Raw genomic sequence first — 18,115 nt, 5'->3', positions numbered from 1 at the left:
TCGGTCTTGTCTAAGAGTTCTGAAGACCTTTCCAACTGCTCATGTATTTCACTTCCAACAAGGAGAAAGTGTCCTGAAGTCGTGATTTGTTTCAAACAATAAAACTGGTAGACAGTTTGTGGTACAGAGTGCTAAAGCAATCTTACTGCTTTGTTCTTCCTCACCATTTTCTTAAAGGATCTCTCACAGGTGGAGAAGGAACCAGAAACCTTGGCCAGGCTTACCAGTGTGGAATATTTTTCACTCCAGCACTGTGGCCATGTGGCCTACTCCACTGAGCTTCAACAGATCCTGACAAACATGCACACTTACACTCATTGCTCCTCTTATAAGAAATGCACTTTCCTCTCATGTGAGGCAAGACACTTGAGCAGTTTTGCTGGAGGGAGTAAAAGTATTCTGTGGTGAGGGGACAGTTGTTTATAAACCCACAGAGAGAGGAGGAAGGGGAAAAAGGTCACAAACCACGTTGCCAGCCCTTCCGCCCACCGACTGTGCAAGGCAGAGATGGGATCAGTGGGCAGGGTGTGGGGCCAGAGTTGGGAGGTATGGCTAAGAAAGGGTAAGTGACTCTGACTTGTAAACTGGACAGCCCTCCCCAACTGACCCTCTCCTAGCCAAGGATTAGAGTAAGCAAAGTAACTGACCTACAGCAAGCTCTACACTTTAGAAGATGAGTTTCATAAACACTCAAGAGAACAACACAATAGGCACCCTCAGCTCTGCGGTCCAGGGGATTCACTTCCTTACACCAGCAGTCAACTCTTGGCTAGTCTAGGCAACTGGGATGGTAAGAGAGTAACACTGAACACAAAAGGAAAATAAGTCCTTCAACTGCTTTGCCTGCAGGACAAAGACGGTCCTGAATTTGAAATGAGATCTGCCTAGACAAGAAGGCAGAGTTATGCCACTGCCCAGCATACTAGTAGATGAAATTCTAACAATCTTTGGTGCAGGGATCAAAAGCATGTGCCACCCCTGCCAGGCCACCCTATCTTCTTAATCGATCAGGAAACTGAAGCTTAGAGAGCTGTGTCCTAATGAGCTCAGTGTGAGTGATAACTAAAGTACTCTCTGCTTGTAAGTTGGGAAGAAGACATGGTGATTCCTCCTAGCATTTCCAGAGAGTCTGAGAAATATTCACATATATTTTAATCATGCTTAATCTCTTGGTTTGACTGGTAAATCTTCCCAAAAGGTAGTTACAGAGTAAAACATATGCTCTCCAGTAGTGGAGGCCCTGAGTGAGTGAAGTCCTGAGTGAATGTGTACTGTTGACATGGGCACAGCCAAGTCAAGGACCCCCGAGCCTCAGACCCAGAAGCAAAGGACCAAGCCTTCCCTCTGGTCCATATGCAGATGTTGACAGTGTGTGCAGAAATATCCATTGTAGCTTTCTCCCTGGATATTTTCGGCCTGAAGACTGCTCCTTGTTCAGCTATTTGTCATAAACTCCCCTCCTTATACATCTGAATGCAATAGTCCTGCCTCCCTGTTCAACTCTACATAATAAACATGCTGAGTTTCTAGAGTGCTGTGGTTTCTCCATCAGAGAGCCCAGTCCACACACCCACCCCAGCTTTTCTGTGTGCTCATGTGTCTTTTCTTTATTCCTTTACCACCCCAGGCAGGTCCATGTCCCCGGAGCCATGCAAGGATAAGGCAATGCTCTGCAATCATCACAAAGTCTGAATAAAATCAATATAATGAATGAGCCAAATAATTAGTGTGGTGTTATCAGCTACTGAACTGGTAAACGACTTATAAGACTGGGCAAGCTCCACTTCCACCTTTCGGGAAAGGCAGAAAGACATGCTCCATCCTCCAGAGACCAGTGGACACCTGGACTGATCAGTGGACACTTGAACAGTGGGAACCTGGACAGTGGGCATCTTATCAGTGAGCACCTGGACAGCGGGCCTGCAGAACCTTGAAGAAGAATTAAAATTAAAAGCAGTTCAACGGGGCAGTTTCAGGGTATCCTCTGAGGAAAGCAGAACTTTGGGGTCCCTATCTGTTTAATGAAAATTAGACAGGGGTGCTTTATTTTGGAAAAATAGAAGATTCTTGATGATTGCTTCAAAATAGACTGTTTTAGAGAAATAAAACTGAAATTAAGAAAGGATTCTGAGCCAGATCATGAGTGGCAAGACAGTCTTATCAACTATTCTAATCAGATTTTAATTGTTCGAACCCACAACAACAGGAAATTGAACAATTTTAGTGATGTCCCTAACAAAATTAAATGGACTTCAGGAATTGTCTGTTGTTACTTTTGTTTTGTCCTTTCCAGCCTCTGCCCCAGGCCTGTGGCCACCTTGATGCTGATGCTCAGGAACAGGCTTGCATCATGAACTCCTTTTTAAAGAGGGGGTGATGGTGTCCAAGAAGGATGTCCACTTGCCCAAACACCTGGAACCAGCAGACAAAAACGCACCTAACCTTCACGCCATGAAGGCCATGCAGTCTCTCCAGTCTCAAAGCCACATGAAGGAGCAGTTTGCCTGGAAACATTTCTACTGGTGCCTTACCAAGGAAGGCATCCAGTATCTCCATGATGACCTCCACCTGCCTCCAGAGATTGGGTCTGTCCCTTGAATGCAGCCAGGGAGTGAGGTGAGTGAACTGAAAGATTCGCAAGTGAGGAGGTGAACAGAGACACTTACAGAGGAACACCGCAGCTGCTGAGACTGGGGGTGTAATAACCAAATCTGACTTCACAGACAGCTTTGGTCTAGATGTGGTCAGCCTCCTCAGTGAAGTGGAGGGGACTGTTTTGTTCTGAATAAACTTAAGAGTTGGAAACACATACAGCTGGGCACAACCAGAATTACTATTTATAATGGTAAATACCAATCACCACACACAAATACTAATTCATTATCAATAACAGTCATTTTAAATAACTGGTATCTAGTTAATAGTACATAGACTATATCATAATAGATTAAAAAGTGTGACTAATGCTGGGTGTGATGGTGCACTTCTTTAATCCCAGCACTTGGGAGATAGAGGCAGGTGCATCTCTGAGTTTGAGGCCAGCTTGAGCTAATAGCAAGTTACAGGACAGCCAGAGCCACATAGTAAGACCATGTCTCAATAAATACATACGGAACCTTTAGGATCTTTAGAAATACCACATTTTCTTTTGAAGCCAAGACTCACATAGCCCAGGATAGTCTTGAACTTTCTAGGTAGCTGAGGATGGCCTTGAACTCATAGTGTCCACTCTGCTCAGCCAACAGCTTTTCTATAGGCTCTACCGTGGGAAGCCATCCATAGGTAAAGACCACTGGCTGAGCGAGTGAGCACTCCATCAACTAAAACATGCAAAGTGGGTGTTTCACACTCTCTATCAACACACACACACACACACACACACACACACACACACACACACACACACAATCTGTGTTCATGGCTATGGCTATTGTGTACCTCAGTGTTTGGGGCATTTAGTTGACCATCAGTCATCTATGAACATTTTCTGGATTGTCCTAAGGTATGCTGTGTGTATATCCAGGACAGAGGAGGAGCTGTGGAATGTAGGGATTGGGGTACCCTGTGAAACTACACCTTGGGGATCGAGCTCCACAACAGATCTAATCATCAGGACTGCTCATCACTCTTCCACCACCAAGTTCTCCATCCTTTTTTTCTATGGTACAAAAAAAATATGAACATAAAAGTCAAGAGAGCAGAATGCTGAATACCTACATGTTCTATTAAGAGTCTGGATCCATAATGTTTTTCTGTGTCTTCTGCTAAACATGCTTTATCGGATCACTTTTCATCAGTCCACCTGCCTTCCATACAGTTTAAAGTATACACTATTCCTAAATATTCCAGGAGTCTAATGTGTTTTGCACATGTGATGTGATACACACATTTTAATTACACCATCAGTGAGCTGACAGACCTGTGTGGCTAGGTAGCTCCCAAATCAGTCCCTGTCGCCCGTGACAGTTCTCACCACAGACCAGTGCTGCTCTCTCTAGACTTCCTGCTGCTGAATGCATAAACCGTGTTTGCTTTTGCGCCTGAACTTCCCCCACAGTCTAACAGTTTTGAGATTTATTTCTACTGCATTTATTATATCGGCACACAACAGCTAATGTGTCTATCCTGCTACTGAGAAACCTTGGCTATTTCCAGATTTTGCTGTTATGAGTAAAACTGCTATGAACATTCTCACACAGTCATGGTGTAGAGATATGTTCTCAGTTCCACAAGACAGGTGCCCGGGAGCTATCTTGCTCCCACTATGTGTTGAGATAAAATAAAATTGTCAGACATGTTTTAAAAGTGGTTGTGCCACTTCCAGCTCTCAAAAGCAACACATGAAAATAAAATATATTTGATGGCCAGGCATGGAGTACATGCCTTTAATCCCTCACATTGGAGGCAGAGGCAGATAGAGCTCTGTAAGTTTGAGGACAGCTAGTCTACATAGTTAGTTCCAGGACAGCAAAAGCTACATACTGAGACCCTGTCTCAAACAAACAAACAAACAAACAAACAAACAAATATAATTCATCCCTGTTAGCTATAAACATCACAATCAGAGCTATAATTTTTGTCTTAAGAGAGCATTTGATTTTTATTTTAATTTTTTAATTTTTTTTATGTGTTTAGGTATTTTTGCCTGCATGTATTTCTGCACAGCAGTGCCATTGGAGTCCTGAAGAGGATGTCAGATTGCAGAACTGGTGTTATGGGTGGTCGTGAGGCGCCACGTGGGTTCTGGGAACAGAACATGGGTCCACTGGAAGAGCAACCAATGCTCTTAACTGGGGAACCATCTCTCCAGCTCCAAGCATATGTTTTTTAGAGAAAATAAAGTGCATGCAGTCTTTTATTTTCAGCAACACACTGACAAGCTCTGGTCTCTTCTGTGTCCCTGAATATCCCACTTAATGTTATTTCCTTTCACCCTGAAAAATCTTCCCCCAAGCACTTACACAGGGCAGGGCTCTCGATAACCTCCTTGGTCACTGCTTCTCTTAAGATGTATTTATTTTGCTTTCACTCAAAATTAGTTTTGGTTATTGAACTCTGGGTTGACAGAATTTTCTCGGGACTTTAAAACGTTTGCCCGCCTTCACTGCTTCTGTTAAAAAGTCAGACGCAGTCCGCACTGTCCCTGCTCCGTGTCATGTGTCACTGTGCCCTCGAAGCTCTCAGGATTTTCTCTTGTAATTGGTTTACAGCATGTGGTTTTTATTTGCATTTATCTCGCTTGAGGTCACCTAAGCTTTTAGAATCTGTACATTTATTTCCTTCTAATTAAATCTGGAGAAAATGTTATCTACTATTCCTATAAATAGTACTTTTGCCTGATTTTCTGTCCTTTCTTCACCGCGTACACAATCTGTACCAGCCCTCCCCACAGAGCACTGGTTCTGTTTCGGCCCCTCTGACAGTCACCTAGAATGTTCTAGTAAACCAGCCCAAAGGGTGAGTTTTGTCAGGTGCTCTGCTCTGTTCTTCGGCCCAAATGTTTCTACTTTATTTGTCTATGGTTTCTATTTTGCTGTGGAGATTTCCTATTTTTCATCAATTATGAGCATATATTATTTTATATATTTAACACACTTAAAATCTTTACAAAAAGAGATCCCATCATATTTTCAAGGCTGACCTTAAGCCCCTGGACCTCTCCAGTGTCTAGGAGGACAGGCTACCATCACAGTTGGCTGACTAGTTCTACAACCCTTTTCAATGAATCACCCTGACTTCTTGGGGGCTGGTCTTATGCAGCACCTTTTATCTTGGGTTTGGGTCCTGTTTTCTAGTTTCTTCTGCTCGTCACAAAAAGGACCGACGACAACATGACAATGAAGCAGAATTTCAGAAAACCCAGCAGGGAAAACGGAGTGGCTGCACAGCAGGTCTTACACCAGCCTCAAGCAGACTTGCTGGACGCGCTGTTTCCTTTGAGGTCATCGCTATTTTATCAGCAGGTTGAAAAGAAGTTTTTATAACTCGCCTCAGGTCTGAAAGGCCTGACTCAGCTGATTCATAATGCAAAGATCTCACCCTCAGAACTGGGTCCAATCGCCTCTCTCGGCAAGTCCTGCCATCTGGGGGTGACATGGGTTACTGTGCAACTCTCCTGCTCATTTCTCGAAGGCCTTTGAGACTCAGAGAGAAGGTTGCCAAGCCTTCCTTATGAACTCAGTACTCCCTGAGAGGGTATAGTTCTTGGCTAAAGTGGAATGTTTTTTACATTTTAATCTACTCCCTGTACTACTAGGAGTAAAATAATTACCTTAACTACATTCTTTCTTTCTTACACATGCATACACACACACACACACACCACAAACCTTTCAATGGATTTCACATCACCACTAGTGCAGATTATATAATACACACTGTGTAGACGGTGGCTGCAAAAACCTCCAAGGAAATAGCATTGTATTGGAGACAGTGCTGTGGTGAAGATGACGTCATTGGGAGACCTCTGGGTAATTTCCTGCAGCCCCATCCTAGAGGAGACCCAGAAGCTCAGTTTTCTCCTGGTCTGACAAACCCACGTGTGTCATGAGCTGGTGATTATAGTTCACCTTTATTTTCATAATCATAAAGAATCATCTTTCACTCTACAAGATCTTATGAGAGTGGCATGAGACAGTCAAAGGAATCCTCATTGAATGTGAATTTTAGGATTTAGTCACTAACAACAAAGATAACTGTAAAAAAGACAGGAAATCAAAATGTGGTTGTGTTTTCCAGTTTCTAAAACTTGCTCTCCAGCTCTGAAGTTGCAAGAACAAGCCAAGGAAGCTTCTACCATAACCATCACCTGGACACTCCTCCAGGCGACAAGCATCACCACCGACCTGGAACAGGAGGGGCTCCAGAGGGTCTTAGCCGGTAATGACAAGAGCAACAGCAGCCTCCTGATCCTCACAGCAAAGGCTCAGCACCTGGGTGTGGTGAACCACTGGATATGGCTGTTAGAGTAAGTGAGAGTTAGTAAAGCAGTCAGAACCCTTTCCTTCAGTGTACCAGGGTGGAGGGTGGGGTGTGTGGCCACCAAGAACAAGTGACCAGGAGTTCCAGGCCTGCAGTTTCACTCAGGACCAAGGTGCCTTTTGGTATGAAAACAATTGCAAAATATTAATATTAAGTGTTGATATGTCTATAATAACCACCCTTGTAACTAATTTGGGGAAATATTTTAATTTTGAATGGATATGATACAAACACAGGTAGTAAAAATAAGTCGAATTCCATCAAACTGAAAAGCTTCTATATAGCAAAGAAAACCATTGACAAAGTAAAGGAGCAATCTATGGAATAAGAGACATCTCCAAACTGTGTATTAAATCCAAGACATATAGAGAATACAGACAATTCAATAGAGAAAGAAAGAGAAAGAGAGAGGATGAGGAAGGGAGGAAGAAGGGAAGCAAAGAACTTGAATGTGTGCATTTATTTTTAAATGCAATGTTTATTAATTCTTTGAGAATTTCATACATGCATGCAATATACTTTGATACTACCTACCCCTATTCCTAACACAGATCCACTTTATCTCTTCAAACTTTATGTCCTCATTTTTTTAATCCCCACCAGTTCCATTTTGTGCTCACTATATAGTCATTGGTGTGGGGCCATGTACTGGAGTATGGTCAACCTAACAGTGGTCACACCCTTAAAGAAACCTGACTCTTGGGCATGGAGCGGTAGCTCAGTGATTTAAGAGTACTTCTTATTCTTCCAGAGGACCTGAGTTCAGTTTCTAGGAATAGCCAGAGCTATCCAAGTGGCTCATAATTGCCTGTAACTCCAGTTCCATGGCATCTAATGCCCTCTTCTGACCTCTGTGGTTACCTGTTTACACACACATATACATATACATGAAAAGAAAACTGACTCTCAAGCCAGGTGATGGTGGCACACTCCTTTAATACTAGCACTTGGGAGGCAGAGGCAGGTAGATCTCTGTGAGCTTGTGGCCAGCCTGGTCTACAGAGCTAGTTATAGGACAGCCAGGGTTACAAAGAAACCCTGTCTTAAAAAAAAAAAAAAAAAGGAAAAAGAAAAAGGAAAGAAAGAAAGAAAGAAAGAAAGAAAGAAAGAAAGAAAGAAAGAAAGAAAGAAAGAAAGAAAGAAAGAAAGAAAGAAAGAAAGAAGGAAGGACAGAAAGAAAGAAAAAAAGAAAGAAAGAAAGAAAGAAAGAAGGAAGGAAGGAAGGAAGGAAGGAAGGAAGGAAGGAAGGAAAGAAAGAAAGAAAGAAAGAAAGAAAGAAAGAAAGAAAGAAAGAAAGAAAGAAAGAAAGAAAGAAAGAAAGAAAGAAAGAAAGAAAGAAAGAAAGAAAGAAAGAAAAAGAAACCAAGCAAGCAAGCAAGCAAGCAAGCAGACTCACCCTCCCCAGAAACCATCAACAACTCCTCAGCTAGTGTGGGAACTCATGAGTCCCTCTCTCTCCATCCCTAAATATGTATGTTTTTAAGGTTTATGTTTTTATCTAACATTTATGTGTTTATATCTGAGTATATATGTACACCACACGCATGCAGGTACCTGAGCAGACTAGAAGAGAAACATCAGGATCACCTGGGCAGGAGGTCCAGGTGGTTGTAAGCTACCATGCGGGTGCTAGGAATTGAACTAGGGTCTGCTACAAGAAGAGCAAGTGCAGCCGGGCATTGGTGGCACACGCCTTTAATCCCAGCACTCGGGAGGCAGAGGCAGACGGATCTCTGTGAGTTCGAGGCCAGCCTGGGCTACCAAGTGAGCTCCAGGAAAGGCGCAAAGCTACACAGAGAAACCCTGTCTCGAAAAACCAAAAAAAAAAAAAAGAAGAAGAACAGCAAGTGCTGGTGACTGCTGCATCACATTAAAAAGAAGTCACAAACAGTTTACAGACATATGAAAAGGTATTGTGAGACTCAATAACCATAAAGAGTATGAAATAAGATGACTGTGGGTTGTCACCATATACCTGCTAGAGATGATGTGGTGGTTCAAATAAGAATGGTCCCCATAGGCTCATATGTTTGAATGCTTAGGGAGTGGCACTATTAGGAGTGTGGCCTTATTGGAGGAAGTGTGTCACTGGGGGTGGGCTTTAGGGGTTTCAAAGGCCCAGGCCAGGCCCAGCGTCTCTCTCTCCTTGCTGCCCATGGATCCAGATGTACAACTTTTAACTTCTCCAGTACCACATCTCCCTGTGTGCCACCATGCTACCCACAATGACAGCAGTACACTAAACCTCTAAACTGTAAGCAAACCCCAATTTAATAAGAGTTGCCATAGTCATGGTGTCTCTTCACAGCAATACACATGTGACTAAGATAGATGGCTATTATCAAAGAGGTGAGAATGTGGAGAAAAAGGAGCCTGGCACAGTGGTGGTGAGAATTTAAATCATACCGAAATTGTGCAAAGCAGGTAAGATGCCTTGAAAAATTAAAATTCACTTGCTGGATTATATGAAAGGAAATGACATCAACACATCAAAGAGATGCATGACACCTGTGTCTTCTTCAATGTTGTTCACCACAGTTACAACCTGGAAGAACCAGATACCTGTCAGTGAATCCGTTTCTTAATGGTAATATAGACACAGCCGTAAAATGAGAAATTCCATCATCTGCAGCAACATGGATGGAACTGAAGGGCTTCTGGTTCGATGGAATACAACAGACAGGGGAAGACAGACATTGCAGATCCTCCACCACACCAAAGCAGTGTAGAATCACAGTCCCTGAACAGGCAGAAAAGGCCCCATACCACCAAGATCAGAGGGATCAGTCCCAATGCTACACACTGCAGGGCAAGCACATTCTACACAATGTGCTATGAATTTTAAAATAGGTAGAGGAAAAGAAGCTGAAGGTTCTCAATACATAGAAACAATATTGATGGGGCTGGAGAGATGGTTCAGTGGTTAAGAACATATGTTGCTCTTGCAAGCAGCTCACAACTGCATGTAATCCTAGTTCTAGAATATCCGACATCTTCATCCCCAAAAATATTGTACTCACGTGCACAAACTCCCATGCAGACGCATGTACATAATTAAAAATAAGAACTGAAAATAGAACAATATGCAAGATCACAGAATTACTGATGACTCTAACTTGATCATATACTTCATGTATATGAATCAAGCTATCCCATCATACCCTGCAAATGCATATAAACACATACAAATAAAAATTGCAAATATAAGTACAAAACTATTTCCTTGGCATTAAAAATAAAAAAGGAAACTACATAACTACATATTTTATATACACACCTATATTTAAATGCACAGAAAATGGGCCATGACCCCACTGTCTAATAAATATATAAGCCACATTCTATTCTAATCATAGTTGCAACTGGATGTCTAGAGAAAGAAGGACTGACAAGCTGGTTTGGAAATACGTCACATCCTCATGTGGGAGAGAAAAGGCTGGGACGCCAGCACAATCTTGACCTACAACAAGCTACAAGAATGACAGTCAGAGACGGAGACTCATTAGTGAGCTATACAAGTGAGGCAACATGCTGTCTGCATAAAGACATAAAGAGCACTGCTTTAGTACTCTGCAGCCTCTTGACTGTTGGGCCAGCTGGACCCATGGGAAGAACCCTGACTTTGTTCTCTTCCCCAAACCACGCATGGCCAAATGCAGATGCTGAAACAATAAAGCCTGGGGATACACAAACAGGCCACAAAGAGACAACGGATCTCATCTGCAGACTACCGTCTGGTGTCAAGTGGAGATGATGAGAAAGAGAGCTTTGGTGAGCAAGAGATGGTCAGGCAAACTTAACACCCAGGGGAGCCAAAAGGAGCTAATAAGCAGAAGGACAAAACTATGGTGCACAAAGCCACAGGACTATACACTGCACTGCTGGAAAGTCACGGGGACATTTATGAAGGCATTTAGACTCCCCCAGAGGCAACTGGAGCCGGCAAAGCTTTTTGAACAGGTAATTTCACGGTCTGAACTAAATTTCAGGAGGGCAACTGAAAGAACTCTACAAGAGATGGCTGGAAAGAGAAGAAACTAGAATTGGGGTGAACTTAAAACAGGTCTTCAGAAATTAGAACATTTACACGCTGCAGCGTGACAGGAAGTATATATACAAAGCCACCTAACAAAAGAAAACCCTCCAGCAATGCCCAGTTCACTTGAATATTTGGGACAAAGCCACTTTATGCTAAAACAAGCGCTGATACTTTGCAGTTATATGTGGTGTACACACGACTGATACAGTGAAGAGGAAAACAATAACTCCAGCGACAGTGTAGCATCCTCTCAGAATCCTAAAGCTGCAGACTCTGTCCTCTGAAAGCAGCTTCTATGAAATAACACTTACTTTTCACAACAGCATGTAAACTACCTATAACAGCACTCAAAGTTACTCGCTCAAATGGTTGTGTCCTCTTTTCACTTTTTAACTAATTTTGTTGGAGTTTAAGATTTCCTTATATTGCTGATGATATATCTCAGTACAACTGTTGTATTTTAAAAACGGCAGGAAGGAATACCATACAACAGAGCCCACGTGGGAGGTTTATTGAGGGGAGGGGAGAGAAGGGGCAGAGACCGGCCCTAGGGATGAGAACCAAGGAAGAGAAAGAGACAGGAGGTGTGCAAGGCCTGCCTTTAAAAGGAAAGGTAGCGAGTGCACACAGGGGGTGCTCTTGGTGGCTGCAGCCGAGGACAGATCCTGTCTGGATCCTAAGGGCATGTGAGTACAGATGCCTAAATGCTAACAACAACCACTTTAGATAACTGGCAAAAATCTATCATTCTAAACATATGCATCAGCAAACACCTAAGAAACAAGTGCTGATGTTCATCAAAAGATACAAAGAAAGCTGTGATGCAGCCCCAAAATGAAGTGACTCATATGTTGGTCCATTCATTTAAAAGAGACAGTTTCAGGGCCACACAGCAATTACTAATAGAGGCAAAATTCAAATTCAAGGTTGTGTGATACCTAAACTCATAATCATCTCACTCTCTTGGGCTATGCTCACGGTCTCAGGAGTGAACACCCCATTCTCCTCAACTTGTAGAGTTCCTGTTACAAAGAATGAAGGTGCAGAGAGTAAGCTACGGAATGGCTCAGGCTAAAAGAAGTATGGCAGGAGAGGGGATGGGGAGAGAGACAGGAAACACATTTCTATCACAGAAGAAATAAGAGAACTCAGTCACCAAACTGACATGAGCATGTCAGGGAGAGGTGGCCTGGGCAAAAAGCCAACAATGGTACAGCAGCAGGCAAGGGCTGAAGGCTGAGGCAGGTGCAGTAAGCCAAAGTGGGGTCCTGGGGGGCAGATGGGTAGAGAAACATGATGCTCTAGAGAGAAATGGGGGTGATAAGACCTTTGGAGGCATCGGTGCATTTGCATATCAGATTTCCTGACGAGAGAACATTTAATACAATGTAATTTATGGACCCTCCTGACAATTAATATTCACTCACAGGAAGGTCTCTGTGGGTACCTGAAATTAATTTTGAAGTCATTAAAGGAGACAGAAGGTTACTCTCAATGAAAAATCCTGTGGCGAAGGTATCACCTCCCCTATTAAGTATCCGAGAGTAATTGCATAAAAGAAAACCCCATTGCTGCTAAAGGTGAGCAGATTAATGGGTTTCAGGTTGCTATCTTACTGTTTGGTAAAATCCTAGAATGCACTGGAGTTCAGATGCACGAGGTGAAGGATGCAGTTTGTTACCTCCATATGCCCAGTGTTTACAGTGGCTAACTTTGCTGCAGAGGGCATTTTATTTCAATATAAAAATAACTCAACAGAACATGTAAGGTGCAACTAAAGGTCACAGAGATGATGTTAGATTAAAAACTATACTTTATAACAGCCAAGATATGAACCAATGTAGGTGTCCAACAACAGAGGACTAAATAAAGAGAATGTGACATTGGCAAAAGTGGAGATGTCCCTATTAAGTGACTTAAGTCAGTCTCAGAAAAGCAAAATCACGTGTTTTCTCTCAGGTGGTTCTTAGGTTTTATGCAGATACATGATATCATTGATGTGTATCTGGCAATGGAAGGAGAAACCAAGAAGACCAACTGGGAGAAGTGTTTAACGAGAGGGGGATGGGTGGGCTGGGGGGAAGGGGGGGGCAGGAGGGGGGAGAACAAGGGAATCTGTGGCTGATATGTAGAACTGAATGGTATTGCAAAATAAAATAAAAGGGAAAAAAAGAGGGGGGGATGCCTCCAAGCGCCCTGTGCAACCCAATCACTCACAGTAGGCATGCACGACGAAAACTGTCACACAGAAAGTCACGGGTTGAACTGGATGCTGGTGGGTGTGGCTGCCACACAGAGCACTTTCAATTCTAATCAGTGCAACAATTAAGAGGAAAAAGTTGCCTAAGCCATAGGCACAAACTACCATCACCTGAGGACAGTCTGCACAACTGCAGAACCCAGAGACACAAAATCATGACCTGATAAAATTACTATGAGAAAATTTCCCATGGCAAATTATGAGTCTAGAGTTAACCTTCTGCGCTGGTGTGCAGGAGAGACCAGAGGGCCACACACCACATCCATGAGGCACGACACACATGCAGCAAACTACCTCAGTGTGTGCTAGTGCGAAGCACAAAGAACGAATGGAGGACAGAGCAGGCTCCTGGTGGGCGATCCCTACAGTGAAGGGGTCACTTTCCCACAGTATGTCTACCCGGATGGAACTCAAACAGAAACCCAAAAGGATGATTCTCTAGAACGTAACAAACAGTCTTGGCAGGTGTGGAAGACATCTTCCTTCCACAGCAGCAACAGTGGCGGCACACAGCGAGTGTGGGGTGTCACGTCACAGTGTGGGGTGTCACAGCGTGGTGTGGGGTGTCATGTCACAGCGTGGTGTGGAGTGTCGCGTCACAGTGGAGTGTGGGGTGTCACGTCACAGCGGGTGTGGGGTGTCACGTCACAGTGTGGTGTGGGGTGTCGCGTCACAGTGTGGTGTGGGGGGTCGCGTCACAGTGTGGTGTGGGGTGTCACGTCACAGTGTGGTGTGGGGTGTCACGTCACAGTGTGGTGTGGGGTGTCACATCACAGCAGGTGTGGGGTGTCACGGCACACTGGGGTGTGGGGTGTCACAGTGTGGTGTGGGGTGTCACGTCACAGTGTGGTATGGGGTGTCACGTCACAGTGTGGTGTGGGGTGTCACGTCACAGTGTGGTGTGGAGTGTCGCGTCACAGTGTGGTGTGGGGGGTCGCGTCACAGTGGGGTGTGGGGTGTCACGTCACAGCGGGTGTGGGGTGTCACATCACAGTGTGGTGTGGGGTGTCACATCACAGTGTGGTGTGGGGTGTCACAGTGTGGTGTGGGGTGTCACGTCACAGTGTGGTGTGGGGGGTCACGTCACACTGGGGTGTGGGGTGTCATGTCACACTGGGGTGTGGGGTGTCACAGCGGGTGTGGGGTGTTACGTAAGATACTTAAAACTGCGTTAGCACAGTTTCCATATGCAGTGGGGTGATAGAGAATCCAACCCACACAAAATATCCAAAACCACTGCAGAAAACACGGACTAAGATATGAACCTGATCCGGTGACACACACCTGTAATCCCAGCATGTGGGAGAATAAGGCAGGAAGGTCACAAGTTCCAGGCCAGCCTACACTGCAAAGTGAGACCTCGTTGTCTCCAGACAGACAGTGAAGTAAAAATAGAGCTGTAAATGGAAGAATCAAAACCAATTCGCCCAATTGATCAAAGCAGTACAAACAAAACTGCATGCCCTTAACCAGCACTCAAGGCAGAAGCAGCAAAGTTCTGTGGGTTCCAGGCCAGCCTGGTCAGCCAGGGCTGCATAGTGAGACCCTGTCTCAAAAACAGAGCAAGCAAGCCAACACCTATAGAACACCGCTTTCTCTTTTTAGCTTTCCAAGCTGACTTTTGCATTCTAATATTAATGCTTCATGTTGGTGCCCATAAGAAAGCAAAACCTAGAGCCTGCTGTTGGTGAGACTGACAGACTCACGTGCCCTAACGTAGGCAAAGGGACAGATAAGCTTTCAAAGGCTCAGCTGCCGTGTGCTGTCTCACACTGCATAACGCGAAATCATTTGAAACAACCTAACACATGTGACAGGGGGAAAGGGCAGGAGGGCGAAATAATTATGAAGATGACTTTAAATTCAGTTGAAAAAGTTATAAAACAATCTTACAAAAAAGGTTTCACTTTTGAATTGATACAAACAGATAAAACTGTGCATGTGGCTAACAGAGTGTGTCCAAAATGGTAACCGTATGGTAGACAAAACTTAGTTACTTCCATACATTTCTTACGTAATTGTATAAACTAACAAATATCATCTTTCAAAAGAACCTTATCATGTCAGCAGAACATGACAGATAATGCTAGTGTTTCAGGTATTTCCTGAAGACCCTTGAGTCTATAACCAGTCCCTGTCTTAACTCACATACAGCATCCTGGTATCGATTAAGACAGTATTCACTGTAGTTGCTAAGAAGCGTTTTCACATTTCAGTGTCCTAAACACCTCAGGGGAGAAACTGCAGTGCACATGCTCACTCTGAGTCCCGCCTGTGACAGGAGTTCCTGGAGGAGACTGCAGGTCTAAGAATCCCAGAAGACTGGACTGTAGTGGTATTTGCCCCACCCATGACCTTGGGCTATATGGCCCAAAGGAGGCGGTGCTTCCTGCCATTGTACAGGAGAAGGGTCACATGCCCTTGCTCCCTGCTCCTGCCTGTAGGGTAGATTCGCTCCAGGTCAGATCAGAGGACGACTTCTGCTGTCTACTCCATTCTCGTATTCGTGAGTGTATTTCCTCAGTTTATGTCTTAATAAATTCTGTTACCCGTTTAGTAGACTCATGTGGATTGATCATAATACTGGACTATTGGAACTTTGAACCTAAACAAAACATACACTGGTTCCCTTGAGACACTTTGCCTATTCCTCTAAGTTCTGACCATAGTTAACTCCAGGCTTATCACTTGGCAGTTTTCAATGACACAGAAATAAAGATTTTTAGTTTATCACAATGAGGTAAACAGCAGTACTAAGAAAAAAAAATCTTAAAGATTTAGAGTGGGCTGGGAAGATGGCTGAGCATTAGAATGCTTGTCTAGCATGCACAAGGCACGAGGTTCCCTCCTCAGCATCATGAAAAGAGGAGCAGACGCTAAGTGGGATGCTGTGTTCATGGGGCATGGTTCACAGCAGCCACGATACGGGAACACGTAAGTGTCAAAACATTAACATCGGGGCACCACAGCATGAATGCGAAGGACATCATGTTAAGTGAAACAGACCACACAGAAAAACACTACATGATCTCACTCAGACATGGAACCTGGAAGTCAAACTCACAGAGGCACAGAGATGATGGCTCTCCTTGTCAACTCAACAGGCTTCTCTCTCAGAAGTAAAAAACCCACTGAAGAAACAAAATGCATGAGCAACAATCATAACACTAGATCACAAGTAAAGCTTGTGTGAGCTAGTGTGTCACAGATACAGCTCTGCCATTTTGCCTGTGTGTTTCATAGCACACTTGAAGAGAATCAGAACAGTGCACCCGAGCATGCTGTTTGCTCCTGAGGTCAGGGGCACTGTGCAATAGACATTTAACACCTAATCATGCATGAGAGAGCCAATGATGATCAAGCAAGGGCTCTATGTGTCTGAAAATGTAGTTTGGTTTACAGGTGAGTTTCCTACCTCCCGATCCTTCAGCTTCATGGCAAGGACCAACTGATGCCTGTGGTTCGTGAGAGCCTCTCGATAATTTCCTTTGGAGAAGAACGCAGAGCCTAGATTTCCGTGAGCTCGGCATTCTCCTGTGTGGTCACCTGATTTGGATAAGGAGGGAAATTCTCTAAGTTACAGCATTATTTATAACATACATGGTTCTCTTCAAAGCCACAAAGTTTCTAGCCAGGACTTGCTACTTTCCTACTTTCTTTTAGACTCTATATGGGGAGATGAGATTCTAGAACTCAACTCTCTAGACACTGTTATTCTTGTAACACACACATGGGGTGGGGGCGGCGCAGACCTTGACACAAACCAGCTGCTGCTGCTGCTGCTGGGAGTCTCCTCCTCACTCTACAGATGACCTTTGGTTCTGAGCCATTATCAGCTTGCTGGTTCAGCCATTTGACTCCAGGCCTCCGATCATACATCACTTCTCTATGAGTATCTGATGGCAGACCCCCACGGCCCTCCTTCCTGCAACCTGAGAGTCCCTGAAAAATCACTACCATGATGGCCACAGCCACAGGTCATGCCTCTCCTTCTTCCTTGCATGGAGAGGCAGGAGGCTCACAAGATAAAGGCTGGCCTGGGCTCCACAATGAGACCCTGTCTCTAAAGCAGCAAGAAACAGAGCCGCAGAGTCCCCCCAGTTAGTAAGTGTCGGACCATCGCAGTCATATGGCTCCACAACGCAAGTGCTTAACCTCTGTGACTGGCCTGGGACTCACTGAGATCCACCTACTTCAGCCTCTCAGTGTGGTCCACCCCACCCAGCCTGCACTGTGCCCTTTGACAAACCTTGATACATTCTCAGGGAGGACAAAATTAACATGAAGATGAGTCATCTGGAGAACCAGTCCTTGGGGCATTAAAACTGAACATGAAAACCCTGAGGAAGGTTAGGAATGTGCTAATCACCCTGTTAGGTCTTCTAGGAGCCTCGGACCCTTGTTGTAGGAAGATCCTCAAGACCTGAGGACTCTAAAACCAAGTGTCCTGTCAGAATCAGGGCAGGCAGCTGACATGCAGAAGAGACGCATACCTAAGGTCTTGGCCACATCCAAGTCTTGCTGCATGTACCCAGTGCTCTTCTCTGTGTTCCCAAGAGACCAGTGCGCACTGCTCAAGGCGGAGAAGACAGAGCCTCTCAGTTTGAGGCTGCAAGTGCCAATCTTCAGAGCAGCCTCTAAGACAACCACAGAGGCCCCGTGGTGGCCAGCTGTCAGGAGTTCCTGCCCCACCACAGACACGACCACAAAGGGACTCTTGTCCAGTTTCATTTTCTGAAGCTGCTGGTAAGTGGGCTCCAGGGTGTCTGCAGAAAAAGAAAACATGAGAATGAAGATTGACAGACACAGCAATCTCTTCACTGTGCTCTAGAAAC

The 18,115-nt window shown here is 44.4% G+C and overlaps 1 protein-coding gene across 4 annotated transcripts in view; it reads right to left on the bottom strand.

Annotated features, from left to right (window-relative positions):
* The window catches only part of Ttc28 (tetratricopeptide repeat domain 28), a 425,155-nt gene that overhangs the window by 188,893 nt on the left and 218,147 nt on the right, over positions 1-18,115 (bottom strand). For all 4 annotated transcript variants that reach the window (XM_076559941.1, XM_076559942.1, XM_076559943.1 and 1 more), the window contains 2 exons: positions 17,774-18,046; positions 16,696-16,826 (listed from right to left, as the gene is read on the bottom strand). In XM_076559941.1, the coding sequence (XP_076416056.1) occupies positions 16,696-16,826; positions 17,774-18,046 (404 nt within the window). The remainder of the gene's footprint in view (positions 1-16,695; positions 16,827-17,773; positions 18,047-18,115) is intronic.

This window comes from Peromyscus maniculatus, chromosome 23 (assembly GCF_049852395.1).
Source record: "Peromyscus maniculatus bairdii isolate BWxNUB_F1_BW_parent chromosome 23, HU_Pman_BW_mat_3.1, whole genome shotgun sequence".
Classification (NCBI taxonomy): domain Eukaryota; kingdom Metazoa; phylum Chordata; class Mammalia; order Rodentia; family Cricetidae; genus Peromyscus; species Peromyscus maniculatus.
This window is presented reverse-complemented; position numbering and strand designations above follow the sequence as displayed.